This window comes from Salvelinus namaycush, chromosome 2, assembly GCF_016432855.1.
Source record: "Salvelinus namaycush isolate Seneca chromosome 2, SaNama_1.0, whole genome shotgun sequence".
In the NCBI taxonomy this organism is placed as follows: domain Eukaryota; kingdom Metazoa; phylum Chordata; class Actinopteri; order Salmoniformes; family Salmonidae; genus Salvelinus; species Salvelinus namaycush.
The window spans coordinates 57,616,439-57,640,028 of record NC_052308.1 but is presented as its reverse complement, the minus strand read 5'-3'; the positions used below and the strand labels follow the sequence as shown (position 1 = coordinate 57,640,028).

At 41.3% G+C, this 23,590-nt stretch overlaps 1 protein-coding gene across 1 annotated transcript; it reads right to left on the bottom strand.

Moving 5' to 3' along the window:
* Positions 1-237: 237 nt before the first annotated feature.
* Positions 238-22,750, bottom strand: capn8 (calpain 8). Its single transcript, XM_038966264.1, has 21 exons — positions 22,514-22,750; positions 21,411-21,480; positions 20,146-20,264; positions 19,749-19,882; positions 15,270-15,438; positions 15,010-15,093; positions 14,545-14,630; positions 12,245-12,319; positions 11,838-11,998; positions 7,329-7,498; positions 6,564-6,575; positions 6,120-6,331; positions 5,507-5,543; positions 5,279-5,344; positions 5,131-5,188; positions 2,977-3,041; positions 2,668-2,736; positions 2,494-2,572; positions 753-869; positions 367-425; positions 238-261 (listed from the first exon to the last, which is right to left on the bottom strand). The coding sequence occupies exons 1-21, from the start codon at positions 22,748-22,750 to the stop codon at positions 238-240; spliced, it is 2,103 nt and encodes a 700-aa protein (XP_038822192.1).
* Between the last annotated feature and the right edge of the window lie 840 nt (positions 22,751-23,590).

Genomic DNA, 23,590 nt, shown 5'->3' with positions numbered 1-23,590 from the left:
AGGTCTCAATATGTCTTATGATAAAATATTTTTTAAATCTGATTGACCCCAACCCTGGTGTAGAGTGATCCATAGGCTACTGTAGACCTATAAGCGCCCTATAAAGTATTTTGTCCAATTCTAATTCAATAAAAGCAACAGTAAAATAACACATTGAGAAATCGTAGCTGTAGAGTCCAACACAATTGAGTTGTATGTCTTCATCTGTCCCTGTAGTAGATTCTAATCTCTGGAATCTTAATTGAGGCCCAGGCAGACCCACTGAAAAACATGAACACAAACACAAATCGTTCAGAATTGCTTGGAAACAATTCCAGGAAAATATTTATTAAATGAATGAATTAACGGTTAGATGTGAAGACATACCTGCAATGCATCCAATTCGATCTTCCCACTGTCCTGTTTGTCAAGCGTTTTGAACATTTCTAGTAGAGAGAGAGAGAGAGATAAATACAACGTGATTCTGTCTCTGAGAATCTGCCTGCCCATAACAGGTATTGCTAATACCATTAATTTGATTGTAGTAACTTTATAAATGTTAATTTAAAACAATATCCTGTGCACACTCAGTTCATGGGCTTTCCCCAGATAGTTTTTTTTTAAAGAATGATAATAATAATGGTCATGGAACAGACACTTTTATCCAAGGCAATTTATAGTGTACAATATCCAGAGATGCAAGCACCATGCTCTGGATTGACTCATTGGAACCACCTCTATTAGAAGACATTATGAAGTTAAGAACCACTCACTAAATAGCATTTCCAGTCGTATCAGGCAGCCCATGAAGCAGTCAAAATCCATGGAGTACTCTGAGTTAGCGTAGCGGGACACAATTAGCTGGAGCACCTCGCTGTTAAGCTGAAATCCTGCAACAATAATAAACATAATAATAAAAACCTTGCCCAGCATTTCAACCAAAGTCCTAATACAACAATTAGTTATGGACTGACCCATGTAAATGTTGTGACATGGGGGTAAATGAACCAGCGTGATGCTGCATTCTAATAAATATTTGCAGTTAACAAACAAATGCATTTGAATTGATAATATTACAATAGTAAGAGTGTTGTGGTAGTAGTACTTGTGGTGTTACTTACAGTAAGTAAGTGGTAGCCGCATTAATGTGACTTTAAAGGGATACTGCGAGATAGCATACACAAGCAGCTAGCATGCGAAACTACCACTAATTGGCAATATCCCTTTAAATGTGTTTTAAATAAGTTCTCCATAAAGGAGAACTTTATAAAGAAGTTCTCCATAAACTGTTGTGATGATGCTATTTGTTCTATTGACCCTGATATGTCTGTGCTAGTGTACAGTTGGCAATGTTTTCCTGCAGGGCAATACTCCATTACATGAAGGTAGATGTATTTTTTAAATGTAATTTTACCCCCTTTTTCTCTCCAATTGGTAGTTATTTTGTCTCATCGCTGCAACTCCCCAAAGGGAGAGGCAAAGGTCAAGTCGTGTGTCTTCCGAAACATCACTTGCCAAGCCACAATGCTTCTTAAGATTTGCTTGCTTAAGCCGGAAGCCAGCTGCACCAATGTGTCAGAGGAAACTCTGTTCAGCTGAAGTCTTACAGGCTTACAGGCGCCCCGAATTGTCCACCGCCCTATGACACAGCCTGGGATCGAACCCCAGGCTGTAGTGACGCCTCAACACTGTGATGCAGTGCCTTAGACCATTGCGCCACTCAAGAGGCCCACACGTAGATAGATTTCTAATACTCTTCTGTTTAACTACACTGAGTACAAAACATTAAGAAGACTTTCCTAATATTGAATTGCACCCCTTTTTTCCCTCAGAACAGACTCAATTTGTCAGGGCATGGACTCTACAAGGTGTCGAAAGCGTTCCACAGGGATGCTGACCCATGTTTACTCCAATGCTTCCCACAGTTGTGTCAAGTTTGCTGGATATCCTTTGGGTGGTGGACCATTCTTGATACACACGGGAAACTGTTGAGCATGAAAAACCCAGCAGCGTGCAGTTCTTGACACATTCAAACCGGTGCGCCTGCCATAGCCACGGGTAGGGGTGCTGAGCACCCCTGATAAATTACAATAATTTATATATATTTTTTAATTATAATAATAATGGGAGAAAAAAAATCACATTTAGTGCACTAGGCCTTTATTACTCCTGTATGAGCAGAGAAAAATTGTTGTCAGCAGAGTGGGGAGAAAAATACCCCCAAAACATTTTCCCGCGGCCATGGTGCCTGCAGCTACTACCATAGCCCTACTGGCAACTACTGTAAATCTTTTTTCTTGCCCATTCTCCCTCTGAATTGCACACATACACAATCCTTCTTTAAACTGTTTCTTCCCCTTCATCTACATACACTGATTGAAGTGGATTTAACAAGTGACATCAATCAATAAGAGATCATAGCTTTCACCTGGATTCACCTGGTCAGTCTGTGTCATGGAAAGAGCATGTTTTATACATTAAATGGTTAAATAAGTCAATGTTTCTTAACAATACCTGCTTCAGACAACGCCCCCCTCATCTCGTGGGTGCTGATCGTGCCAGAGTTGTCAGAGTCGTGACTTTTGAAGATTTCCTATAGGACATCAAAATTATTGACAGACTCAAATACCAGTAATAATAGCAGTTTCAATACTGTACACTCAGCACAGTCTCTGCCTTTAATCTTACCAAATACTTCTGGATCTTAGTCCACAAAGTATGGAACTCAACCAGGCCCAACTTTGCATTGCCATCCATCTGATTGTGGTCAAGGCAGATATAATATATGCCAGTTAGCAGACACTTTTATTCAATGCGGCTTTCAGTAGTGCGTGCATACATTTTCACCTGTGGGAACCGAGCCCACGACTTTGGCGTTGCAAAAGCCATGCTCTACCAACTGTGCCACACAGGAACAATTTCCTAATACCACATGTTGAAAAGTAAAATGTGTATTTTTCCATATCATATTGAGAATGCTACTGTAGGAAAGGATACATCCAACAGACTGATGATGTGACGACAGGTCTCGAGGCTAAATCCATCAGTTTTGACGTGAGATCCTTGAAAACAGAGTGGCAAAAAGTAAAGCTAATATACCGTACTGTTAACACATACTGGGTCCATACTGGTGAATATTTAAGTTTACATTTTATCTGTCTCAAAATGCACATCAGCCAATTCAAAAATGTTGTTGCACGTGATACAATACTACATGTGCATTTTAGTCTGTTATCCAGACCAACTTAAGGGAACATCAACAGATTTTTTACCGAGTTGGCTCAAGGATTCAAAGCAGTGACCATTCAGTTACTGGCCCAACGGTTCCAATAAGATAACCTGGCATATTTAGTGTTTCTTAAAATAGGTCAATTTGGCCACCAGAGGGATATTTTAAACCTCCAAATGAAAGGTTTACTTTTGTTTCACTTGGTCTGTAAAGTGTAGTGTCCCAATATTGCATGACGCATCCTTGACTAGGCTACTAGCTTCTAACGTTAGACCAAATTAAAACGTTTTTTTTTTAGCATTTTTGAAAAAAATCACACGTTTTTGCTTATCTGTTTCACACACATCCATGTGTTTTTACAGGAAAAAGATAAAGGAGGTCTACACAACGTTTCAGTTTATCGTACATTGTAAAAAATAAAAATAATAATAAAGTCTAAGAGCCTTATGGTCTTGTTAAATAGCTGTCATGTAACTCCATTACAATCACTGCCAGGTGGCATACATGCTAAACCGGTTAACTGTGAATCTGTGGGGTACAGTATCAGTTGGTTCGAGGCCCACTCGTGTCAAGTTTTTTTGTTAAGGAAAAAACTGTTCTCTGCTGGTCCTCGATGATCGATTCAAATAGGCGATGAAATGGATGATTATAATGCATGTAAAACGTTGTAAGTGTAGCCTACATAAGAAATTAAGACGTTTTGGTCTAACAGTAATGTTATACTATGCTATTATGTTCGGTATATTCGGTATGCTAGGCCTATATAGAATACTAATTCATCCTTGAAGTTAAGTGTCCAGTGATAATCTCACTTTTAAAAGTTCATATTCTTTTAACTCATACCCAAATAATGTTGTTGACTCGTCCTATACTCGTATTTGTGGCCAAAGCATAAACTGGAGAGAAAACCCCCCCACCTCAAACATGTATCTCAAAAACACTTTCAAAAATTCTTGCTATTTCGTCATAGAGTATGATGTCATACTCCTGAGAAGGATAAACTGGCCAATCAGCGGTCTACTCTGATAAATATTTTTAATGACCAGTATACACCCATACCATTCTTTTGTTGGGGTACACCTACACCATTCCAACACAGAAAAGCTGCTTTTTAAAATACTTATTTACCAATTTTAGGAAGAAAAACTTTTTCACTCATATTGTAAGTAAATAGAGGTCATATTTCATAGAAATCTGGAATCACTGGACAGTTACTTTGGATGATCTTGCGAGACATTGATTCAGCTTTGATCTAAACTTTATTAAACAAGCACCATTCTGAGAAGCGTCGCTTCGGTGCACACCGGCAGCACTAACGTTAACGTTACACCACTGTAGCAGTAGCTTACACGTTGGTCTGCAATAGGGACTCCAAGAATCTCCTCATTAAATATATTTGTAATCTTCATTTACAAGGTTTTGGCCGTACTTTGGAACACACTATCACAATAAATGTAATTCTACATTTCAAAGGAAAAAAACTCTCCGGGGATTCAAACTTGCTGCAAACGGCGAAAATTACCCAGGAGCCAAGCTCGCTACACTGTGAGCTTATCGTTTAGTTGCGATTTTGCGTGTTTGTTAGTAAAACATTTTTTTTTTTAAACTTCTGTTATGAACATTTTCATGAAAAAGTGTTCAATCACGTCCACCTACGTCAACATTTGTAATTGGCTGATGAGAAATTTGTGACCGGACATAATCACTGCCACCTGGTCAGGTTAGCATAGGGTTAAATGTGCCAGGTTATGTAATGGGAACAACAAAAATATAGCGTTTTATCACGTGCAACTATGTCAACAATTTTAATTGGGATGGAGAAAAAGTTTAAATTTAAACTTTGTCTAATGTTCGTAAATATAGACCCACTGTATCTCATCACAGATGATGCATCACAATGTATATACATCTCCTTTACTCACTCTGAGTCACCACTCTGTTTAAAATCTTTTGAAGTTCAAAGGCAGAAACTTCGGAATCCTGTCAAGATTAAATTAATATATTAGAAAGGAAAATAAGATTTATGTGACTGATGTAAATAAAGAACAAAAATAATATAGAAATACATACGCTTCCAGCAATCTGCGAGAATAGACGTTTGAAGTAGGGATCCACATCACCCTCTGTAATATCAGGCTAGAAAGGGTAAAAGAATAAATAAAAAAACATTCATAAATCTCTGTTTAAATATTATGTTGCACTTGGAATTTGCAGCCGGAAACATACCTCAGGAAGCATAAAAACAAAATTGTGTTGGAAGATGTTGAGATCAAAAGACAAGAAATAACTATGATGTACCTCATCAACTTCCCCACTGATATCCTCTTCCATTGGACTGCAACAAAACACATACAAAGATATACATATAACATACACCATATGATAAACGCGTCAAGTTTTTACATGTGTTTGTCATTGTGCCCTGGTAACAAAGCTACATTTTCAAATGTATGATCGAACTCATGTAAGTGTAAATAATGTCACGTTGCTTCCTTAGCGAGTACCACGTCCTCCTGATTCGGCTAATACCGAGGCTCGAACCCAGGACATCTGCCTCGCAAACTCACGTGACCGCCCTCCTGAACCATCTTACCCAGCCACACCATAAAAAAAATTGTCAGCACAAGTGGATTCCCATTTGCTATATAGGCCTACATTATTTTTTAAAAACACTGCCGTGTTTGCTACATAGTCCTACATTATAAAAAATTTTAGTGTTCACAACAGCATCTAGAAACATAAAACCAAGAATGTTAATAAAACAATAAGACACATATGGATCTATTCACATGCCTTACGACTTTGCAACATTTAGAAAGGCTTAATAATTGATTTCAAATAATCACTATAAAAATGGTAAAGTCCCACTCTATTGCAGGCTGTATAACCTCTTTATAAACGCGGGCCCCACCTGGTGGCAGCATGCTTCTCGGAGAAGACTCTCAAGAGGAAGCTGCCCTTCTTGTGCGGCTCAAACGTGGAGGGGATGATGACGTACTCCCCGGGGGGCAGCGTGAAGCGGTCACAGATCTCCCGCAGGTTGATGAAGGTATTGCTCATTGCCACAGACTTCTGTCTCAGCAGCACATCTGGGCCCAGGTGGATGTTGGTGCGGCCCTTATACTGCCATCAAACACAGAGGATAGGGCCTTTTTACTGTAGTCTACATTGTGGCATTATACATTGGTTTCAAACAACATATTACCTTACTTTTTGTGCATTAGACACTGTACTCATATTTTGGCTCATAAGTTGAGAATGTGATATGAACAGATCAGCATGAAAATGGCCTTATACTGTATCTATAATTATGTTTGAGTTTCTTTCTTTGTATGTGTTTATGTACCATACATACCTCATCAGGAACCTGGGAAACAAACAAAAACAAAACAAACATCAGAATATTAACAGATTTGACCATTTTATTTTAAAATGGATTAAGTCAGGGGTAGCCAACTCTCCTCTCGGAGAGATACTGGGTATGCATGCATTTGCTCCAGACCTGCTCTAAAACACCTGATTCAGCGAATTCAGGATATCATAAACAGCTGATTTGTAGAAATTCCGTTTTTTCCGTGTTTTGTATCATATTGTACAACAGCTGATTAAACTAACACGGTAAAAGTGTAAAACAAATATGATCAGTGTTATTTTCTGATAGTTGCTGGTTGAAAAAACAATTTTAACAGGACCTTCTAATTAGCAGGTTTTGCATGGGTGGAGTTTTGGCTTACCTGGTGACATCACCAGGCGGTGTAAGTTTATAGACCAATAACAAAGAGAGTTCCAAACCTCTCTACCGATAACAGCTCGTTTTCAGGTTACATATCCCTCCCATTAGGCCCCTCACTCAGACCACTCTCAGACAGTCCTAGCAAAAGTCTTGCTTGTGAAGTAGTTTTTTTCTAAAAAAAGCTGTTTGTTTCTTTTTGACAATTTTAATGGAAAAGTATTACACTAAGGTACATCATTGTTACCCAGAAATGATTTAATATTGAGATAGAAATGGCTGCATTGGCACTATAAGGCAGGGCTGGAACAAAAGCCTGCATACCCAGGTGGAGGGTTGGCCAGTTATGGATTAAGTGGATAAATTCACTCTGGGGTGGTGATGTTGCACCTGGTATATTGAAAAGCCAATGGTGTTGAGGTCCCGGCTGAACCTCCTCTCTTTGCGGCCGTCTTTTTGCATGAGGCCCACCAAGAAGGTGCAGCCATTCTTGCCATCAAGAGGGTCATCATCCACATCATCCAATTTAATGGCAAACTGGGGGTTAGAGCAGAATGTGGCTGCAGAGAAATGGGTGAGAAAAAAGATTTGTGAAAAGAAGATTAGTGATTAATCGAGGCAACACTATCAGAGTTGCTAGGTTTAGCTACAATGTCCAGTCTATGACCACTCAAAACCTGCCCAAAAGGCCTGAAAACTAGCCTCAAGAGAGGAGTTGCCACATGTATCGAATAAGTGTCTCCATATTAGCTAGCTAGTGCTGTTAGTTCCTCGTTCTCACATCACTTGTCATGGCGTGCGTAAGCGCGCGTGCTGCTTTCCTCTCACTCGCGTGATTTAGCTGCCTGCTGCAGCGCTCGTCTCAACACACACATACACACTCCTCTGGCGCACACACTCACTCAGCAACAGCCTGCCTCATTGTCTGATAATCAGAAGCAGTAGGTCACAGTGAAATTAATAGATTCAAAAAATAAGAGAAATGCCATGGTGGCCGCAGTGCAATTTAGAAGTAGCCCAAAAACCCGCAACCCATGACCAATACATTTTCACTAGCAACATTTTGCCGGAAAATCGTGGACATGGCTACCCTGAACACTATACCCTTTTTACTCTAACCCAGTGCTTAATTTGAGCCTCTCTGTTTTGGAGTTTTTCTTCCGGAAACTATTTGGCTGAATCCCGTACCTCTCGTGGCATGAATTTATTTTCTTTCACCTTTTTGCAATGTAAAAATTCAAATAAAAGCGATCAAAGTTCATTCGAGTTGCCTATTCGTTCATTCTCATGCCCCCACAAAAGAACGTAATGTGAAAAGGTTGATTTTCCGCCGGTCCTTAATATTCTAAGAGTTGATTTCGGTTGGGCCAGCCCGGGTTTATGGTTTTCGCAACATTGTAACCTATGTTTGAGACCAACGCGCAGACGTGGCTGTGTGAGAAGCGCGCCAGTATCTCTCACATGGGTAGAATGAGATTCACTTTCTATGATCCCTCGCTGCTCTGATAGACATGAATGAGCCTGCAACTCTCATCTCTCTAGCGTTGCATGTCATAATTTATTTCCTTATAGAATCATCGCCACGCGAAGGGTTCTGAAGGAACTGCAGCACCCCTTATACATTGAAATACATTTGCCAAAGCTTCAGAATTACTGCTGTCTGTTCAGAAATAAATGAAATCGTTCAGAATAGCCTACTACACAACGATAAGGTCTATACTTTAGCCACAGAGGATCAATATATATACACTGCTCAAAAAAATAAAGGGAACACTTAAACAACACAATGTAACTCCAAGTCAATCACACTTCTGTGAAATCAAACTGTCCACTTAGGAAGCAACACTGATTGACAATAAATTTCACATGCTGTTGTGCAAATGGAATAGACAAAAGGTGGAAATTATAGGCAATTAGTAAGACACCCCCAAAAAAGGAATGGTTCTGCAGGTGGTGACCACACACCACTTCTCAGTTCCTATGCTTCCTGGCTGATGTTTTGGTCACTTTTGAATGCTGGCGGTGCTTTCACTCTAGTGGTAGCATGAGACGGAGTCTACAACACACACAAGTGGCTCAGGTAGTGCAGTTCATCCAGGATGGCACATCAATGCGAGCTGTGGCAAAAAGGTTTGTTTTGTCTGTCAGCGTAGTGTCCAGAGCATGGAGGCGCTACCAGGAGACAGGCCAGTACATCAGGAGACGTGGAGGAGGCCGTAGGAGGGCAACAACCCAGCAGCAGGACCGCTACCTCCGCCTTTGTGCAAGGAGGTGCACTGCCAGAGCCCTGCAAAATGACCTCCAGCAGGCCACCAAAACATCAGCCAGGAAGCATAGGAACTGAGAAGTGGTGTGTGGTCACCACCTGCAGAACCATTCCTTTTTTGGGGGTGTCTTACTAATTGCCTATAATTTCCACCTTTTGTCTATTCCATTTGCACAACAGCATGTGAAATGTATTGTCAATCAGTGTTGCTTCCTAAGTGGACAGTTTGATTTCACAGAAGTGTGATTGACTTGGAGTTACATTGTGTTGTTTAAGTGTTCCCTTTATTTTTTTGAGCAGTGTATATTTTTAAATAGCCTAGCTGTGGATTGTAACCGCATGTTCCTGACTGGGGAAAATCTGTCAGTGAAAAAACACCATGCAGACAAAACAAGCCTTTCAAATCAAATCAAATCAAACTTTATTTGTCATATGCGCTGAATAGAGTGAAGAAAATATTTACCAAATAAACTAAAGTAAAAAGTAACAAAATAAAATAACAATAACAAGGCTATATACAGGGGGTACCGAGTCAATGTGTGGGGGTACAGGTTAGTCGAGGTAATTTGTACAAGTAGGTAGGGGTGAAGTAACTATCCATAGATAATAAACAGCGAGTAGCAGCAGTGTAAAAACCAAATGTACAGGGCCGTACGCACTACCCTCTGTAGCACCTTTCGGTCAGATGCCGAGCAGTTACCACACCAGGCAGTGATGCAACCGGTCAGGATGCTCTCGATGGTGCAGCTGTAGAACTTTTTGAGGATCTGGGGACCCATGATAGTTTGTTGGTGATGTAGACACCAAGGAACTTGAAACTCTCGACCCGCTCCACTACAGCCCCATCAATGTTAATGGGGGCCTGTTCGCCCGCCTTTTCCTGTAGTCCACGATCAGCCCCTTTGTCTTGCTCACACTGAGGGAGAGGTTGTTATAGGCTGTCTCATCATTGTCGGTGATCAGGCCTGCCAGTGTTGTGTCGTCAGCAACCTTAATGATGGTGTTGGAGTTGTGTTTGGTGTTGGAGTCGTGTTTGGCCTTGCAGTCATGGGTGAACAGGGAGTACAGGAGGGGACTAAGCACATACCCCTGAGGGGCCCCAGTGTTGAGGATCAGCATGGCAGATGTGTTGTTGCCTACCCTTACCACCTTGGGGAGGCCCGTCAGGAAGTCCAGGATCCAGTTAGCTCAGTGATGAGCTTTGTGGGTACTCTGGTGTTGAACTCTGAGCTGTAGTCAATAAACAGCATTCTCACATAGATGTTCCTTTTGTCCAGGTGGGAAAGGGCAGTGTGGAGTGTGATTGAGATTGTGTCATCTGTGGATCTATTGGGGCGGTATGCGATTTGAAGTTGGTCTAGGGTATCCGGGAGGATGCTGTTGATGTGAGCCATGACCAACCTTTCAAAGCACTTGATGGCTACCGACATGAGTGCCACGGGGCAGTAATCATTTAGGCAGGTTACCTTTGCTTCCTTGGGCACAGGGACTATGGTGGTCTGCTTGAAACATGTAGGTATTACATATTACAGACTGGGTCAGGGAGAGGTTGAAAATGTCAGTGAAGACACTTGCCAGTTGGTCCGTGCATGCTTTGAGTACACGTCCTGGTCATCTTTCTGGCCCCACGGCTTTATAAATGTTGACCTGTTTAAAGGTTTCACGATATTTTAAATTGAGGGAAAACACAGGTTGTAAAGGTCCCGTGTGGCTCAGTTGGTAGAGCATGGCGCTTGCAACGCCAGGGTTGTGGGTTCATTCCCCACGGGGGGACCAGGATGAATATGTATGAACTTTCCAATTTGTAAGTCGCTCTGGATAAGAGCGTCTGCTAAATGACTTAAATGTAAATGTAAATGTAATGTAAAGCAAATGTCTACTGCTGAAAAGAGAAGACTATGCTGTAGGTTACCAAAATATTTGATCAACTTCCAAATATTGTTTTACAAAAGAGAGAGAGATAGGCTTTTGGCATGAGCGCATCGGCCATCACCAGCAAGTGAGCTGCGCATCATTGGGTGAGTCAGTGAAACTGGAAAGCATTTTTAGGGCAATAATTTCCTCTTCATATTGTAGCCTACGATATGTGTCTCCATACACCTGGGCCTAGGCTATTGATGGATTCAAGACAAGGTCGTTTTTATTTATCTCATATTTTCTGTTTGTCAGTGTCAACGCAGCCTGCCATTTCGATTATTTTTAGTGGTATTAAAAAATATTCTGCCGAAGTCTCCAGTTATGTAAAATAACTTAGAATTGCATGAAATGCGTTTATAAAATGCCACATTTTTCCTGGACCCTAGAATACTAAAAATGTTCTCCATGTGTCCAACTTCTGTAAGTGCCTCTACTCTACTGCTCTATGCCCCGACGCAAATGCGATGCTATGAATGCAATGGTTTATTATAACGTTTTTTACCCCTCTTGCGCTCACTTTTTGTTCTGGAACCTCCCGATTTACAAATTAAGAACTGCTCTTACCATAACGGTAACCATAATATAACTCATCAGCTGTCCATGAATATTGCAGATAGGATTAGTGCAAATAGGCAAGCAGCACAAAATCTCTTACAAGTAGTTTTAATACCTACTGGATGTAATGTTATATTATTAGAGATTGACAGGTACTGTACCTGCATTGTTCCTGCATCCTCCAGCGGTAGAGCCTACCCTCCACATCCCCTCAAACTGGTAGTGGTTCCAGCGACCCACTTCATCACTGACCAGCGTGTCTGGAGTTAGGTTGCAGATCTCCAGCTTGGAGTACTGCCTTAGGAAATCGGAGTAGGCCATCCTGGATAAGGAACAAGGAGTAGGTTGGTACCATGCACATAAAATATAAAGGAATATATATTTTATGTATGACATTTGAAAGAGACAAGAATGGAAATAAACACTTTTTTTAATGTTACAATCAAAAGTTATTTTATGCCAGCTGTTAGACTATATCGTTCTAATGAAAGTGTTATACTGTAGCAAACAATATAATTGGGGTGTTTAATACAGTGCAATACCAATAGAAAAAAAATAACAGTTTCACCAAAACTCTCCATCTTCCGCAGAGTGGTCTAGCTTGGATTTCTCCTCCGGCCGTACTCCATCCCATTCCCTGGAACTAATGAGAGAAAGAGTTTAAGCTTGTCAGGTGGCTTCCCCAAGTGGTATTACAACATCAGGGAATTTCACAACCAAATAGATATGCTTTCTTGGAGGCTAACCAATAGCTTTCTCCCAGAAATTGTCAACACAGTATCACCATTTTTAAAGCTTAAAGTGCATTTGGAAAGTATTCAGACCCCTTAACTTTTCAAATCAAATTTGATTTGTCACATGCGCTGAATACAGCAAGTGTATACCTTACAGTGAAATGCTTACTTACAAGCCCCCTTAACCAACAATGCAGTTTTAAGAAAAATAAGTGTTAAGTAAAAAATAGATAAGTACGTTTAAAACATTTAAAAAAAATAAAGTAACAAATGATTAACGAGCAGCAGTAAAGTAACAGTAGTGAGGCTATATACAGGGGGTACCGGTACAGAGTCAATGTGCGGGGGCACCGGTTAGTAGAGGCAATTGAGGTAATATGTACATGTAGATAGAGTTAAAGATAATAAACAGAGAGTAGCAGCAGCGTAAAAGAGGGGGGCAATGCAAATAGTCTGGGTAACCATTTGATTAGCTGTTCAGGAGTCTTATGGCTTGGTAGAAGCTGTTAAGAGGCCTTTTAGACCTAGACTTGGCGCTCCGGTACCGCTTGCCGTGCGATAGCAGAGAGAACTCTGCTCCTGAGTGGCGCAGGGTCTAAGTTACTGCATCTCAGTGCAAGAGGCATCACTGCATTCCCTGTTTCGAATCCAGGCTGTATCACATCTGGCCGTGATTGGGAGTCCCATAGGGCAGCGCACAATTGGCCCAGCGTCGTCCAGGTTTGGTCGGGTTAGGCCATCATTGAAAATAAGAATTTGTTCTTAACTGACTTGCCTAGTTAAATAAAGGTTTTAGGTCCTTCCTCTGACACCGCCTGGTATAGAGGTCCTGGATGGCAGGAAGCTTGGCCCCAGTGATGTACTGGGCCGTACACACTACCCTCTGTAGTTCCTTTGCGGTCGGAGGCCGAGCAGTTGCCATACCAGGCAGTGATGCAACCGGTCAGGATGCTCTCGATTGGTCATCTCCTTTGTCTTGATCAGGTGGAGGGAGAGGTTGTTTTCCTGGAACCACACGGCCAGGTCTCCTCCCTCCTCCCTATAGGCTGTCTCATCATTGTCGGTGATCAGGCCTACCACTGTTGTGTCATCTGCAAACTTAATGATGGTGTTGGAGTCGTGCCTGGCCATGCAGTCATGAGTAATCAGGGATTACAGGAGGGGACTGAGCACGCACCCCTGAGGGGCCCCCATGTTGAGGGTCAGCGTGGTAGACGTGTTGTTGCCTAACCTTACCACCTGGGGGAAGCCCGTCACGAAGTCCAGTTGCCGAGGGAGGTGTTTCGTCCCAGGGTCCTTAGCTTAGTGATGAGCTTTGAGGGCATATTGGTGTTGAACGCTGAGCTGTAGTCAATTAATAGCATTCTCTCACATAGGTGTTCCTTTCGTCCAGGTGGGAAAGGGCAGTGTGGAGTGCAATAGAGATTGCGTCATCTGTGGATCTGTTGGGGCGGTATACAAATTGGAGTGGGTCTATGGTTTCTGGGATAATGGTGTTGATGTGAGCCATGACCAGACTTTCAAAGCACTTCATGGCTACAGACGTGACTGCTATGGGTCGGTACCCTTTTGGTACCCTTCCACAGATCTGTGCCTCGACACAATCCTGTCTCGGAGCTCTATGGACAATTCCTTCGACCTCATGGCTTGGTTTTTGCTCTAACATGCACTGTCAACTGTGGGATCTTATATAGACAGGTGTGTGCCTTTCCAAATCATGTCCAGTCAATTGACTTTACCACAGGTGGACTGATCAGTGGAAACAGAATGCACCTGAGCTCAATTTGGAGGCTCATGGCAAAGGGTCTGAAAACTTATGTAAATAAGGCGTTTCTGTTTTTTAATTTTCAAACATTTGCAGCAAGTTCTGAAAACCTGTTTTCACTTTTTTATTATGGGGTATTGTGTTTAGATTGATGAGGATTTTTTATTTATTTAATCAATTTTAGAACAAGGCTGTAATGTAACAAAATGCGGAAAAAGTCAAGGGATCTGAATACTTCCAGAATGCACTGTATAGACCTGCAATTAAGTGTTGTATAATTGTTTGTTGTGTGTGTGCCACAACAATCCGAAATGGTTATATCGTCAATAAAGTTGCTCAACACTGCTACTAATTTAGTTATTTACTCACTCATCGCTCCAGGCACCCGTCCACTCCACCTGACCCCAGGGGTTTCTGATCCTCACCAGCTCAACTGGAGTCCCATGCAGGTGTACCTTCATTCAACACGAAAATTAGACAGCCTGTTACGATTGACAAGAGGCTACCTGGCTATCTTATCTTGTTGCAAAACACACGTCATCTATTAACGTCATCCATCATGATCTGTTGTCTAAAATACGTATTTTTTAAATGATCTATGTGCCGTGTCATAAAATGACATAGTAATAATAGTATGTCAGTTAGAATACTACTAATAATATCATAGTCTTTTTTATGACATTGTTACAGAGACAACATTAAGTTTAATGTTACCAAAGCAGTCTTTTTAAAAGAGTTCAACTCATTGAACTGCTAAAAAGGCTGAACACATTATATTAACTTGTTTTACTTCTCCTTAATAGTTTTATGTACTGAGAAAAGGCTTATTCTTACCTCTTCTGCTGCAGTGATTGAGTATGCGTGCCCCTTCACCAGCTTCTGACAAGTAACTGCCTCCGTCTCGTACGCACTTGTTATCTACAGTACCCCAGAACACTACATATCAAAACTGTTTACCGCTACTGCATACTCTAATTTATTAATGTAGGACCGATCCAAACAGATGTATAATTATGTATATATATTTCTTGGTTCATGTAATGTACAACTGGAATATTATGTATTTAAAGATGACTCATCAAAAACACCCTTACATCAATGGAGCAGCCCAAAAGAGAACCCAGGCCCAGGGCCTTCTTCATGATTTGGAACAGGTACTGTGGGGCTTTGCTAAGATTATATGTCTCAGCGATGCCCCCAGTAAAGTCCTCAAAGCCTTCTGTGGTGGAGCCCCCAGACAAGGCCTCATAGGAACTGTTGACTCTACAAAGAAAATAAGAGTTTGATTATGTTTGGTTATATCAAAATGAAATATAATGTCATCAACACAACACATCCCTTGAAAAAAACAAAGTAAGAATCCATCTTTGTTTAATCATGAAAACCTGTCAGAAAACGCACATCAAACAAAACAGGTTATTGAATTGAACACTTTTTTGGTTACTACATGATTCCATATGTGTTATTTCATATTTTTGGTGTCTTCACTATTATTCTACAATGTAGAAATAGTAAAAATTAAGAAAAACCCTTGAATGAGTAGGTGTGTCCAAACTTTGACTGGTACTGTATATACACTGCTCAAAAAAATAAAGGGAACACTTAAACAACACAATGTAACTCCAAGTCAATCACACTTCTGTGAAATCAAACTGTCCACTTAGGAAGCAACACTGATTGACAATAAATTTCACATGCTGTTGTGCAAATGGAATAGACAACAGGTGGAAATTATAGGCAATTAGCAAGACACCCCCAATAAAGGAGTGGTTTTGCAGGTGGTGACCACAGACCACTTCTCAGTTCCTATGCTTCCTGGGTGATGTTTTGGTCACTTTTGAATGCTGGCGGTGCTTTCACTCTAGTGGTAGCATGAGACGGAGTCTACAACCCACACAAGTGGCTCAGGTAGTGCAGCTCATCCAGGATGGCACATCAATGCGAGCTGTGGCAAGAAGGTTTGCTGTGTCTGTCAGCGTAGTGTCCAGAGCATGGAGGCGCTACCAGGAGACAAGCCAGTACATCAGGAGACGTGGAGGAGGCCGTAGGAGGGCAACAACCCAGCAGCAGGACCGCTACCTCCGCCTTTGTGCAAGGAGGAGCACTACCAGAGCCCTGCAAAATGACCTCCAGCAGGCCACAAATGTGCATGTGTCTGCTCAAACAGTCAGAAACAGACTCCACGAGGGTGGTATGAGGGCTCGACGTCCACAGGTGGGGGTTGTGCTTACAGCCCAACACCGTGCAGGACGTTTGGCATTTGCCAGAGAACACCAAGATTGGCAAATTCGCCACTGGCACCCTGTGCTCTTCACAGATGAGAGCAGGTTCACACTGAGCACATGAGCACATGTGACAGACGTGACAGAGTCTGGAGACGCCGTGGAGAACGTTCTGCTGCCTGCACCATCCTCCAGCATGACCGGTTTGGCGGTGGGTCAGTCATGGTGTGGGGTGGCATTTCTTTGTGGGGCCGCACAGCCCTCCATGTGCTCGCCAGAGGTAGCCTGACTGCCATTAGGTACCGAGATGAGATCCTCAGAGCCCTTGTGAGACCATATGCTGACACATGCACATTTGTGGCCTGCTGGAGGTCATTTTGCAGGGCTCTGGTAGTGCTCCTCCTTGCACAAAGGCGGAGGTAGCGGTCCTGCTGCTGGGTTGTTGCCCTCCTACGGCCTCCTCCACGTCTCTTGATGTACTGGCCTGTCTCCTGGTAGCGCCTCCATGCTCTGGACACTACAATGACAGACACAGCAAACCTTCTTGCCACAGCTCGCATTGATGTGCCATCCTGGATGAGCTGCACTACCTGAGCCACTTGTGTGGGTTGTAGACTCCGTCTCATGCTACCACTAGAGTGAGAGCACCGCCAGCATTCAAAAGTGACCAAAACATCAGCCAGGAAGCATAGGAACTGAGAAGTGGTCTGTGGTCACCACCTGCAGAATCACTCCTTTATTGGGGGTGTCTTGCTAATTGCCTATAATTTCCACCTTTTGTCTATTCCATTTGCACAACAGCATGTGAAATGTATTGTCAATCAGTGTTGCTTCCTAAGTGGACAGTTTGATTTCACAGATGTGTGATTGACTTGGAGTTACATTGTGTTGTTTAAGTGTTCCCTTTATTTTTTTGAGCAGTGTATATATATTTTTTGTCTCAGGACAATATTGTGCATTTAAGCAACTTTTTTTTTGCCTCAGTGCAACGTTGTTTAGTTAGGCTACTTTTCAGGGCAATTCAGTATCATGCTCAATGAAAGACATGTAATTTGATGTAAAAAAATAAATAATTGCCAACGTATCCCCTGACATTCACAGGCAATGGACACAGGGACATTCTATGGGCGAAAGGAGCCTAATCGAGCAGTTAGGATTATACCCTATGGTAGTGAGGACAGTGAGCTTGAGGACCATGACAACGATGAAGAATGGACCCCAGAATCAGGTTTGAGAGGCTGTGAAATATTAGTTTATGCCCAACTTGTATTATTTCATGAAAAGAGTGCTTGTTTATGATATTTCTATTTTACTTTTTTTATTTCACCTTTATTTAACCAGGTAGGCCAGTTGGGAACAAGTTGTGATTTACAACTGCGACCTGGCCAAGATAAAGCAAAGCAGTGCGACACAAACAACAACACAGAGTTACATATGGAATAAACAAACGTACAGTCAATAACACAATAGGGGAAAAAAGTATATATACAGTGTGTGCAAATGGCGTGAGGAGGTAAGGCAGTAAATAGGCCATAGTAGCGAAGTAATTACAATTTAGCAAATTAACACTGGAGTGATAGATGTGCAGATGATGATGTGCAAGTAGAAATACTGGTGTGCAAAAGAGCAAAAAAAGTTAATAAAAACAATATGGGGATGAGGTAGGTAAGATTGGATGGGCTATTTACAGATGGGCTGTGTACAGCTGCAGCGATCGGTTAGCTGCTCAGATAGCTGATGTTTAAAGTTAGTGAGGGAGATATGAGTCTCCAACTTCAGCAATTTTTGCAATTCGTTCCAGTCATTGGCAGCAGCAGAGAACTGGAAGGAAAGGCGGCCAAAGAAGGTGTTGGCTATGGGGATGACCAGTGAGATATACCTGCTGGAGCGCGTGCTACGGGTGGGTGTTGTTATCGTGACCAGTGAGCTGAGATAAGGCGGAGCTTTACCTAGCAAAGTCTCATAGATGACCTGGAGTCAGTGGGTCTGGCGACGAATATGTAGCGAGGGCCAGCCGACGAGAGCATACAGGTCGCAGTGGTGGGTGGTATATGGGGCTTTGGAGACAAAACGGATGGCACTGTGATTGACTGCATCCAGTTTGCTGAGTAGAGTGTTGGAGGCTATTTTGTAAATGACATCGCCGAAGTCGAGGATCGGTAGGATAGTCAGTTTTACGAGGGTATGTTTGGCGGCGTGAGTGAAGGAGGCTTTGTTGCGAAATATGAAGCCGATTCATGATTTCATTTTGGTTTGGAGATGTTTAACATGAGTCTGGAAGTAGAGTTTACAGTCTAGCCAGACACCTAGCTATTTGTAGTTGTCCACATATACAGTAATTCACTTAATAAATGTTCTAAAAATATCCGATTTTGCTTGGTGTTTTAGTAAAATCCACCCTCTGGTGGTATGGATAATTTATTGTGTCTCCAGAGAAACCTAGATTCAAATAAAGGTCCCATCTATCAAATTATTACAGGTGGAATTAGGTGTTTTAGCTGGGGTCCAAATGACCCCAAAGTTATAATTAAGAACAAGGTTATTGACAAAGTCCGGAAAAAGTTTAAGAATTGAATAAACCACCTTTGAGCTATGATAATAAATATGCCTCTGCGGTAAAATGACCCCAGTCGGTAGTATGAAGGTTAATAATAGTTAATTCTTTAAAATGAATTGTTTTACAATAAAATAACTTTTTTTTAAGAAGCTAAAATAACTCAAATAAAATAATAGCAATAATATTGCTAACCAAAAGCCATGCTAAGAAGGTTTTCAAAATACTGCAATAGGTGTTGAGGTTTTTGTACAGGGATATTTTGTAAAAGATATGACAAATGATACAAATTAGTGCATAATAGGGACTGGCATAACAAACATAGTAAGTAAAGACGGTGAGGGGAGCAATCTGGTGGCATGTTTACATTTTAGGCTGTGGCTGGTGGCTACAGGTACACTTCAATATTTATTCAACAGTCACTCTATGACTAAAGCCTCTGCTGGTCACCACAATGGTCCAGATCAATATTATACCATAGCGAATGTTCTGTAATTCATTCAGAACAGTTCAATTTAAATCCATGTCATTTGTGTTATTCCCTTTGTGCAGGTTCAATGCCTTGGGCCCTATTCAATCAAACCTAGTCACTGGGTTTACAGGATATGTCAAAGCCACATTTTTCATGAATTGCAGGGATGCACATTTGAATAAATAAAATAAATCTGACTGCAAAGTATTTATAGACTGACAACAACAGACAAACTGTAAGAAAATGTGTTTTTATGTGTGGTTATCAATTCTGATTGAATAGGACCCCAGTTACTAACCATGACGGGTGAATGATGTTTACTCACTTAGCATAGGCCTTCTCCAGCAGGGCGCTCCAAAACTCTGAGCCCTCAGCTGAGTGAACAAACAGCAGTTTCCCCTCTCTTGTGGGCAGCCTATCGTCAATCACAACGTCCACCCACTGTCCATACTGCCAAAACTGTAAACAAGGAAATCTGAGCAGAGGTAGAACACGACTTCCCCTTCCTGTTCAGCTTCACCCTTGATGTACTTTTTCCTTCTTACCACTCTTCACAAATAAATCATTAAATGTTGAACATTTCTCTGAGTGTACAATAACATCTACCCTACACCCCCAATCCTAAATTTTGGAGGTAAAAAGGGGGTTAAAAAAGCCAAATTGATCTTAAATCAGCACTTATGAGCAACCTCATCCATCACTACTAAAAACACATTGCTCACCTGGAAGTGAAAGATGCCAGCGTAATTCTCCTCAAAGCTCTGCCCAGGGGGTACCACTCGAGCCAAGATGTCTTTGTCCAAGGTAAGAGAGGCTAGGGCTGCCAGCAACCAACAGTCACCTGTATACATACACCAGTGGGAATAAGAATATGTTTACTCTCTATAATAAATAAGTTATACAAAACGTGTATACATTCTTATGAATGTTTTATATACCAGGAACATTCTAGAGAACTTTGAGATTCTTCTGGATATTCATTTGTTTATTTTTATTTTGGTAATAATCCAACTTTACTGAATAACTGAATTTGTTAAACACTTCATATCTTACACTCAAAGTGCTAATAGTAAAATCATTGCATTTTAATACTTTAGTGTGCTACCAAGAAATGGGTCTGTGGCTTGGTAGAGTATTCAAGTATAAATTACCAAAGTCACCATAGATTGCCATAGATTACCTGTTAATTACCATTACCACATTTTGGTAACTTTGGCAAATTACTGGTAGTTTTGTATCCCTTATTATTATATTAATATATTATGAAATACTAATATTACATGATGCAATATAGTGAAACATAAATGCTGAATTGTAATAGAAATTGAGTCAAATCTGTACTCCAAATAAGTGTCCTATTTCATTTCCAATCAGTAGCTAGCTGTGAATAAAATCTTGTTTGTTCAGCGTTGCACACTTGAGTCTTCCATGTCTGTGTAAATTAGGGGTGGTGTATGTTTACTAAAAAGGGTGAACCTGGTGTACCATTTCTTCAAGAAGCAGTATAGTAGTCAAATTACACTAATGTGTACTGTAGGCCTATACATTAATGTAACATTTTGTGAACATTTCTGGGACACTAAAGGGAAGTGGGAACCTACCACATACAACAGGTGTATAGACACTATTTGAAATGTAAGAGGTTTTGCACAATTGGTTCCACTTCCATTTCATTCCCATTGATGACTAGATGACTACACCTTTGTCATTGTATACAGATAAACATACAGTATGTGAGATAACTTATCCTTAATAACCATGCTTTGGGATGTACACTACAGTATGTTGTCTGGAGGAAACTAGTGACAACAATATGTGGTATTATTAGAATTTTTGATTAAATCAAAATACATATCTGTAGTAAAGGTGCCGTTTGGATATGTAAAGCTAATACATTTTCAAACAAACAATAAAATATAATCTCATCACACCTTATCCCATGTTATGGCAAACATATATACATATGGGGGTTAGGTGTCAAACTCACCCAAAGCCCCTTGGCAGATGTCAGTTCTCGTGGCTCCTTCAACAATGAACTGAGGGTTTGAGCACAACTCCTGTTTGGAAAATGCATATGTTGTTTAACTAACAGAATGAATAGGAGGAAATCGGTTCATTTAAAAATACTAAGCAATTGGTACTTTGCACCACATGATGCTAAATGGCATGAATTGTTTCCCGACATTAAGACCAAATGAGTTGAATGGAGTGTAATTTGTTTCAAGGGCAGAGCAAAAACAGTGACAGAATATAGGTACGGTTCATGGAATTTGCATGCTTGAGACAGGGTGCCAGCACAAATACAGGCAGTAAGTTGCAATTACATTCTTTATCAAGACTTCATTTGCCTTCCAATCAGTCTTAATTATTCCCTGCACTATGGTTAATCTTCAATCAAGAGTTTTGAGACATAGACTAGAGAAATGTCACCCAAGATCACACTTTCAGTTATTGACTAAATCAGAATTAAGCCTATCTATGCTTGAATATATTCCACCTGTCTGTGAAAATAAGTAATTGGGGCATAACATAGTCCCTTTCATGACTGCCACCACCCTTATATGCCTGATTGCAACTTCTTAGAAACTTGAGCTATGAGGAGGTTACCCTGGTGACATGGACAGTAGGAGTCAAAAGACACACACAAGTTATTTGGGAGGAGGAAGGGTTGGGGTGTTAATTGTTTCAATTTACAGTTTCATTTTAATCTGTCAATTGTGGGAAGAAAATTTTGTCCATCCATGTATTTTTGTGAACAAATCCTGACCAATCCCAATACACAGAATATTAAATAAGCACACAGAAAGTAAGAGAAGGGAAAACAATGGGCCCTTCCAAAACAAAGTAAAACAAAAGCCTGAATCAAGTTATTAATCCAGAAGACATGCTGTGAGCGCGATACATATATCTTGATGAAATTGCAAGAAGAACTAAAGCAAGAATCAGATTGATAAGTGCCTCTGTTGCTGCACATCTAACAAATCACTAAAGCAGAAATGGCTAATATCATGTGAGACGTGGTTAGCCTACCACATCCTTGTGGATATACCTCCTACAGCTATCCTCCTTACACTGAGACAAAGTCCTTACCGTTGGTCTTTTCCACTCCACGCCCCGGGTTTTTGAAGAGTAGCGACCCAACTCATTGTACCCAAGAGAGTTCCAATCAGCAGGGAAGGATGTGTCACTGAAGAGTTTCCCACTCTCCAGACACTCTCTCCTCAGGGTCTGGAAGTCTTGCTTGTTAAAGGGGATGGCGTTGTCATTGTTGCCTTCACCTTCCTCCCTAGCTTTCCTCCTGGCCAAGTGGTTAGCTATACTGGACATGGTGCTGTGAACTCAGATGGCTGCAGTGAGTGAAGTGTGACTGTGTGAACTGTACCGTAGTTGCTTCTGTGTGTATACTAAAAGGCTTTTGGGACTGGGGAGGTAGATGTGAAGGGGTGGAGTCAATTTACCTGCAGTCTATAATGACAGAGGTGGAGGTGTGGCATCTGCTGCCTGCCCCATACAGGTACTGGCCTAAGAAGTCTCAGCAATATTGAGGAACACATTCAATTCAATGACCTGTATTAGTTCCCAGGGGATAATTGTAGATGACATACGACAACAGCAAGAGCGGAGTGCTGTGTGTGTGTGTGTGTGTGTGTGTGTGTGTGTGTGTGTGTGTGTGTGTGTGTGTGTGTGTGTGTGTGTGTGTGTGTGTGTGTGTGTGTGTGTGTGTGTGTGTGTGTGTGTGTGTGTGTGTGTGTGTGTGCGCGTGCGTGCGTGCGTGTGTGGACATTGATGGTCCTTCAAAGGGACCCCTTTTATGCAAAGTAGACTAGTTACTATTAGCCTAGACCAGTCCCGTACCCCTTCAAACATTCATCATTTTAAGCCTGCCATGCACACACTATACGATACATTCGTTAAACATAAGAATGAGTGTGAGTTTCTGTCACACCCCGGCTCGTGGGAAGTGACAAAGTGCTCTTATAGGACCAGGATACAAGTAATAATAATAATCAATAATGTTGCTCTTTATTTAACCATATTACATATAAAACCTTATATGTTCATTGAAAATTGTGAATAACTCACCACAGGTTAATGAGAAGGGTGTGCTTGTGTAACAGTGTAACTTTAGTCCGTCCCCTCGCCCCGACCCGGGCGCGAACCAGGGAC

Excerpts from the sequence above, each read along its gene's own strand:
- capn8 (XM_038966264.1), bottom strand. The coding sequence starts at position 22,750 with ATGTCCAGTATAGCTAACCACTTGGCCAGGAGGAAAGCTAGGGAGGAA. Across the intron at positions 21,481-22,513 it reads TGGAGTGGAAAAGACCAACG|GAGTTGTGCTCAAACCCTCA; the intron begins GTAAGGACTTTG and ends TTTTCCAAACAG. Across the intron at positions 11,999-12,244 it reads GCGGAAGATGGAGAGTTTTG|GATGGCCTACTCCGATTTCC; the intron begins GTGAAACTGTTA and ends TTCCTTATCCAG.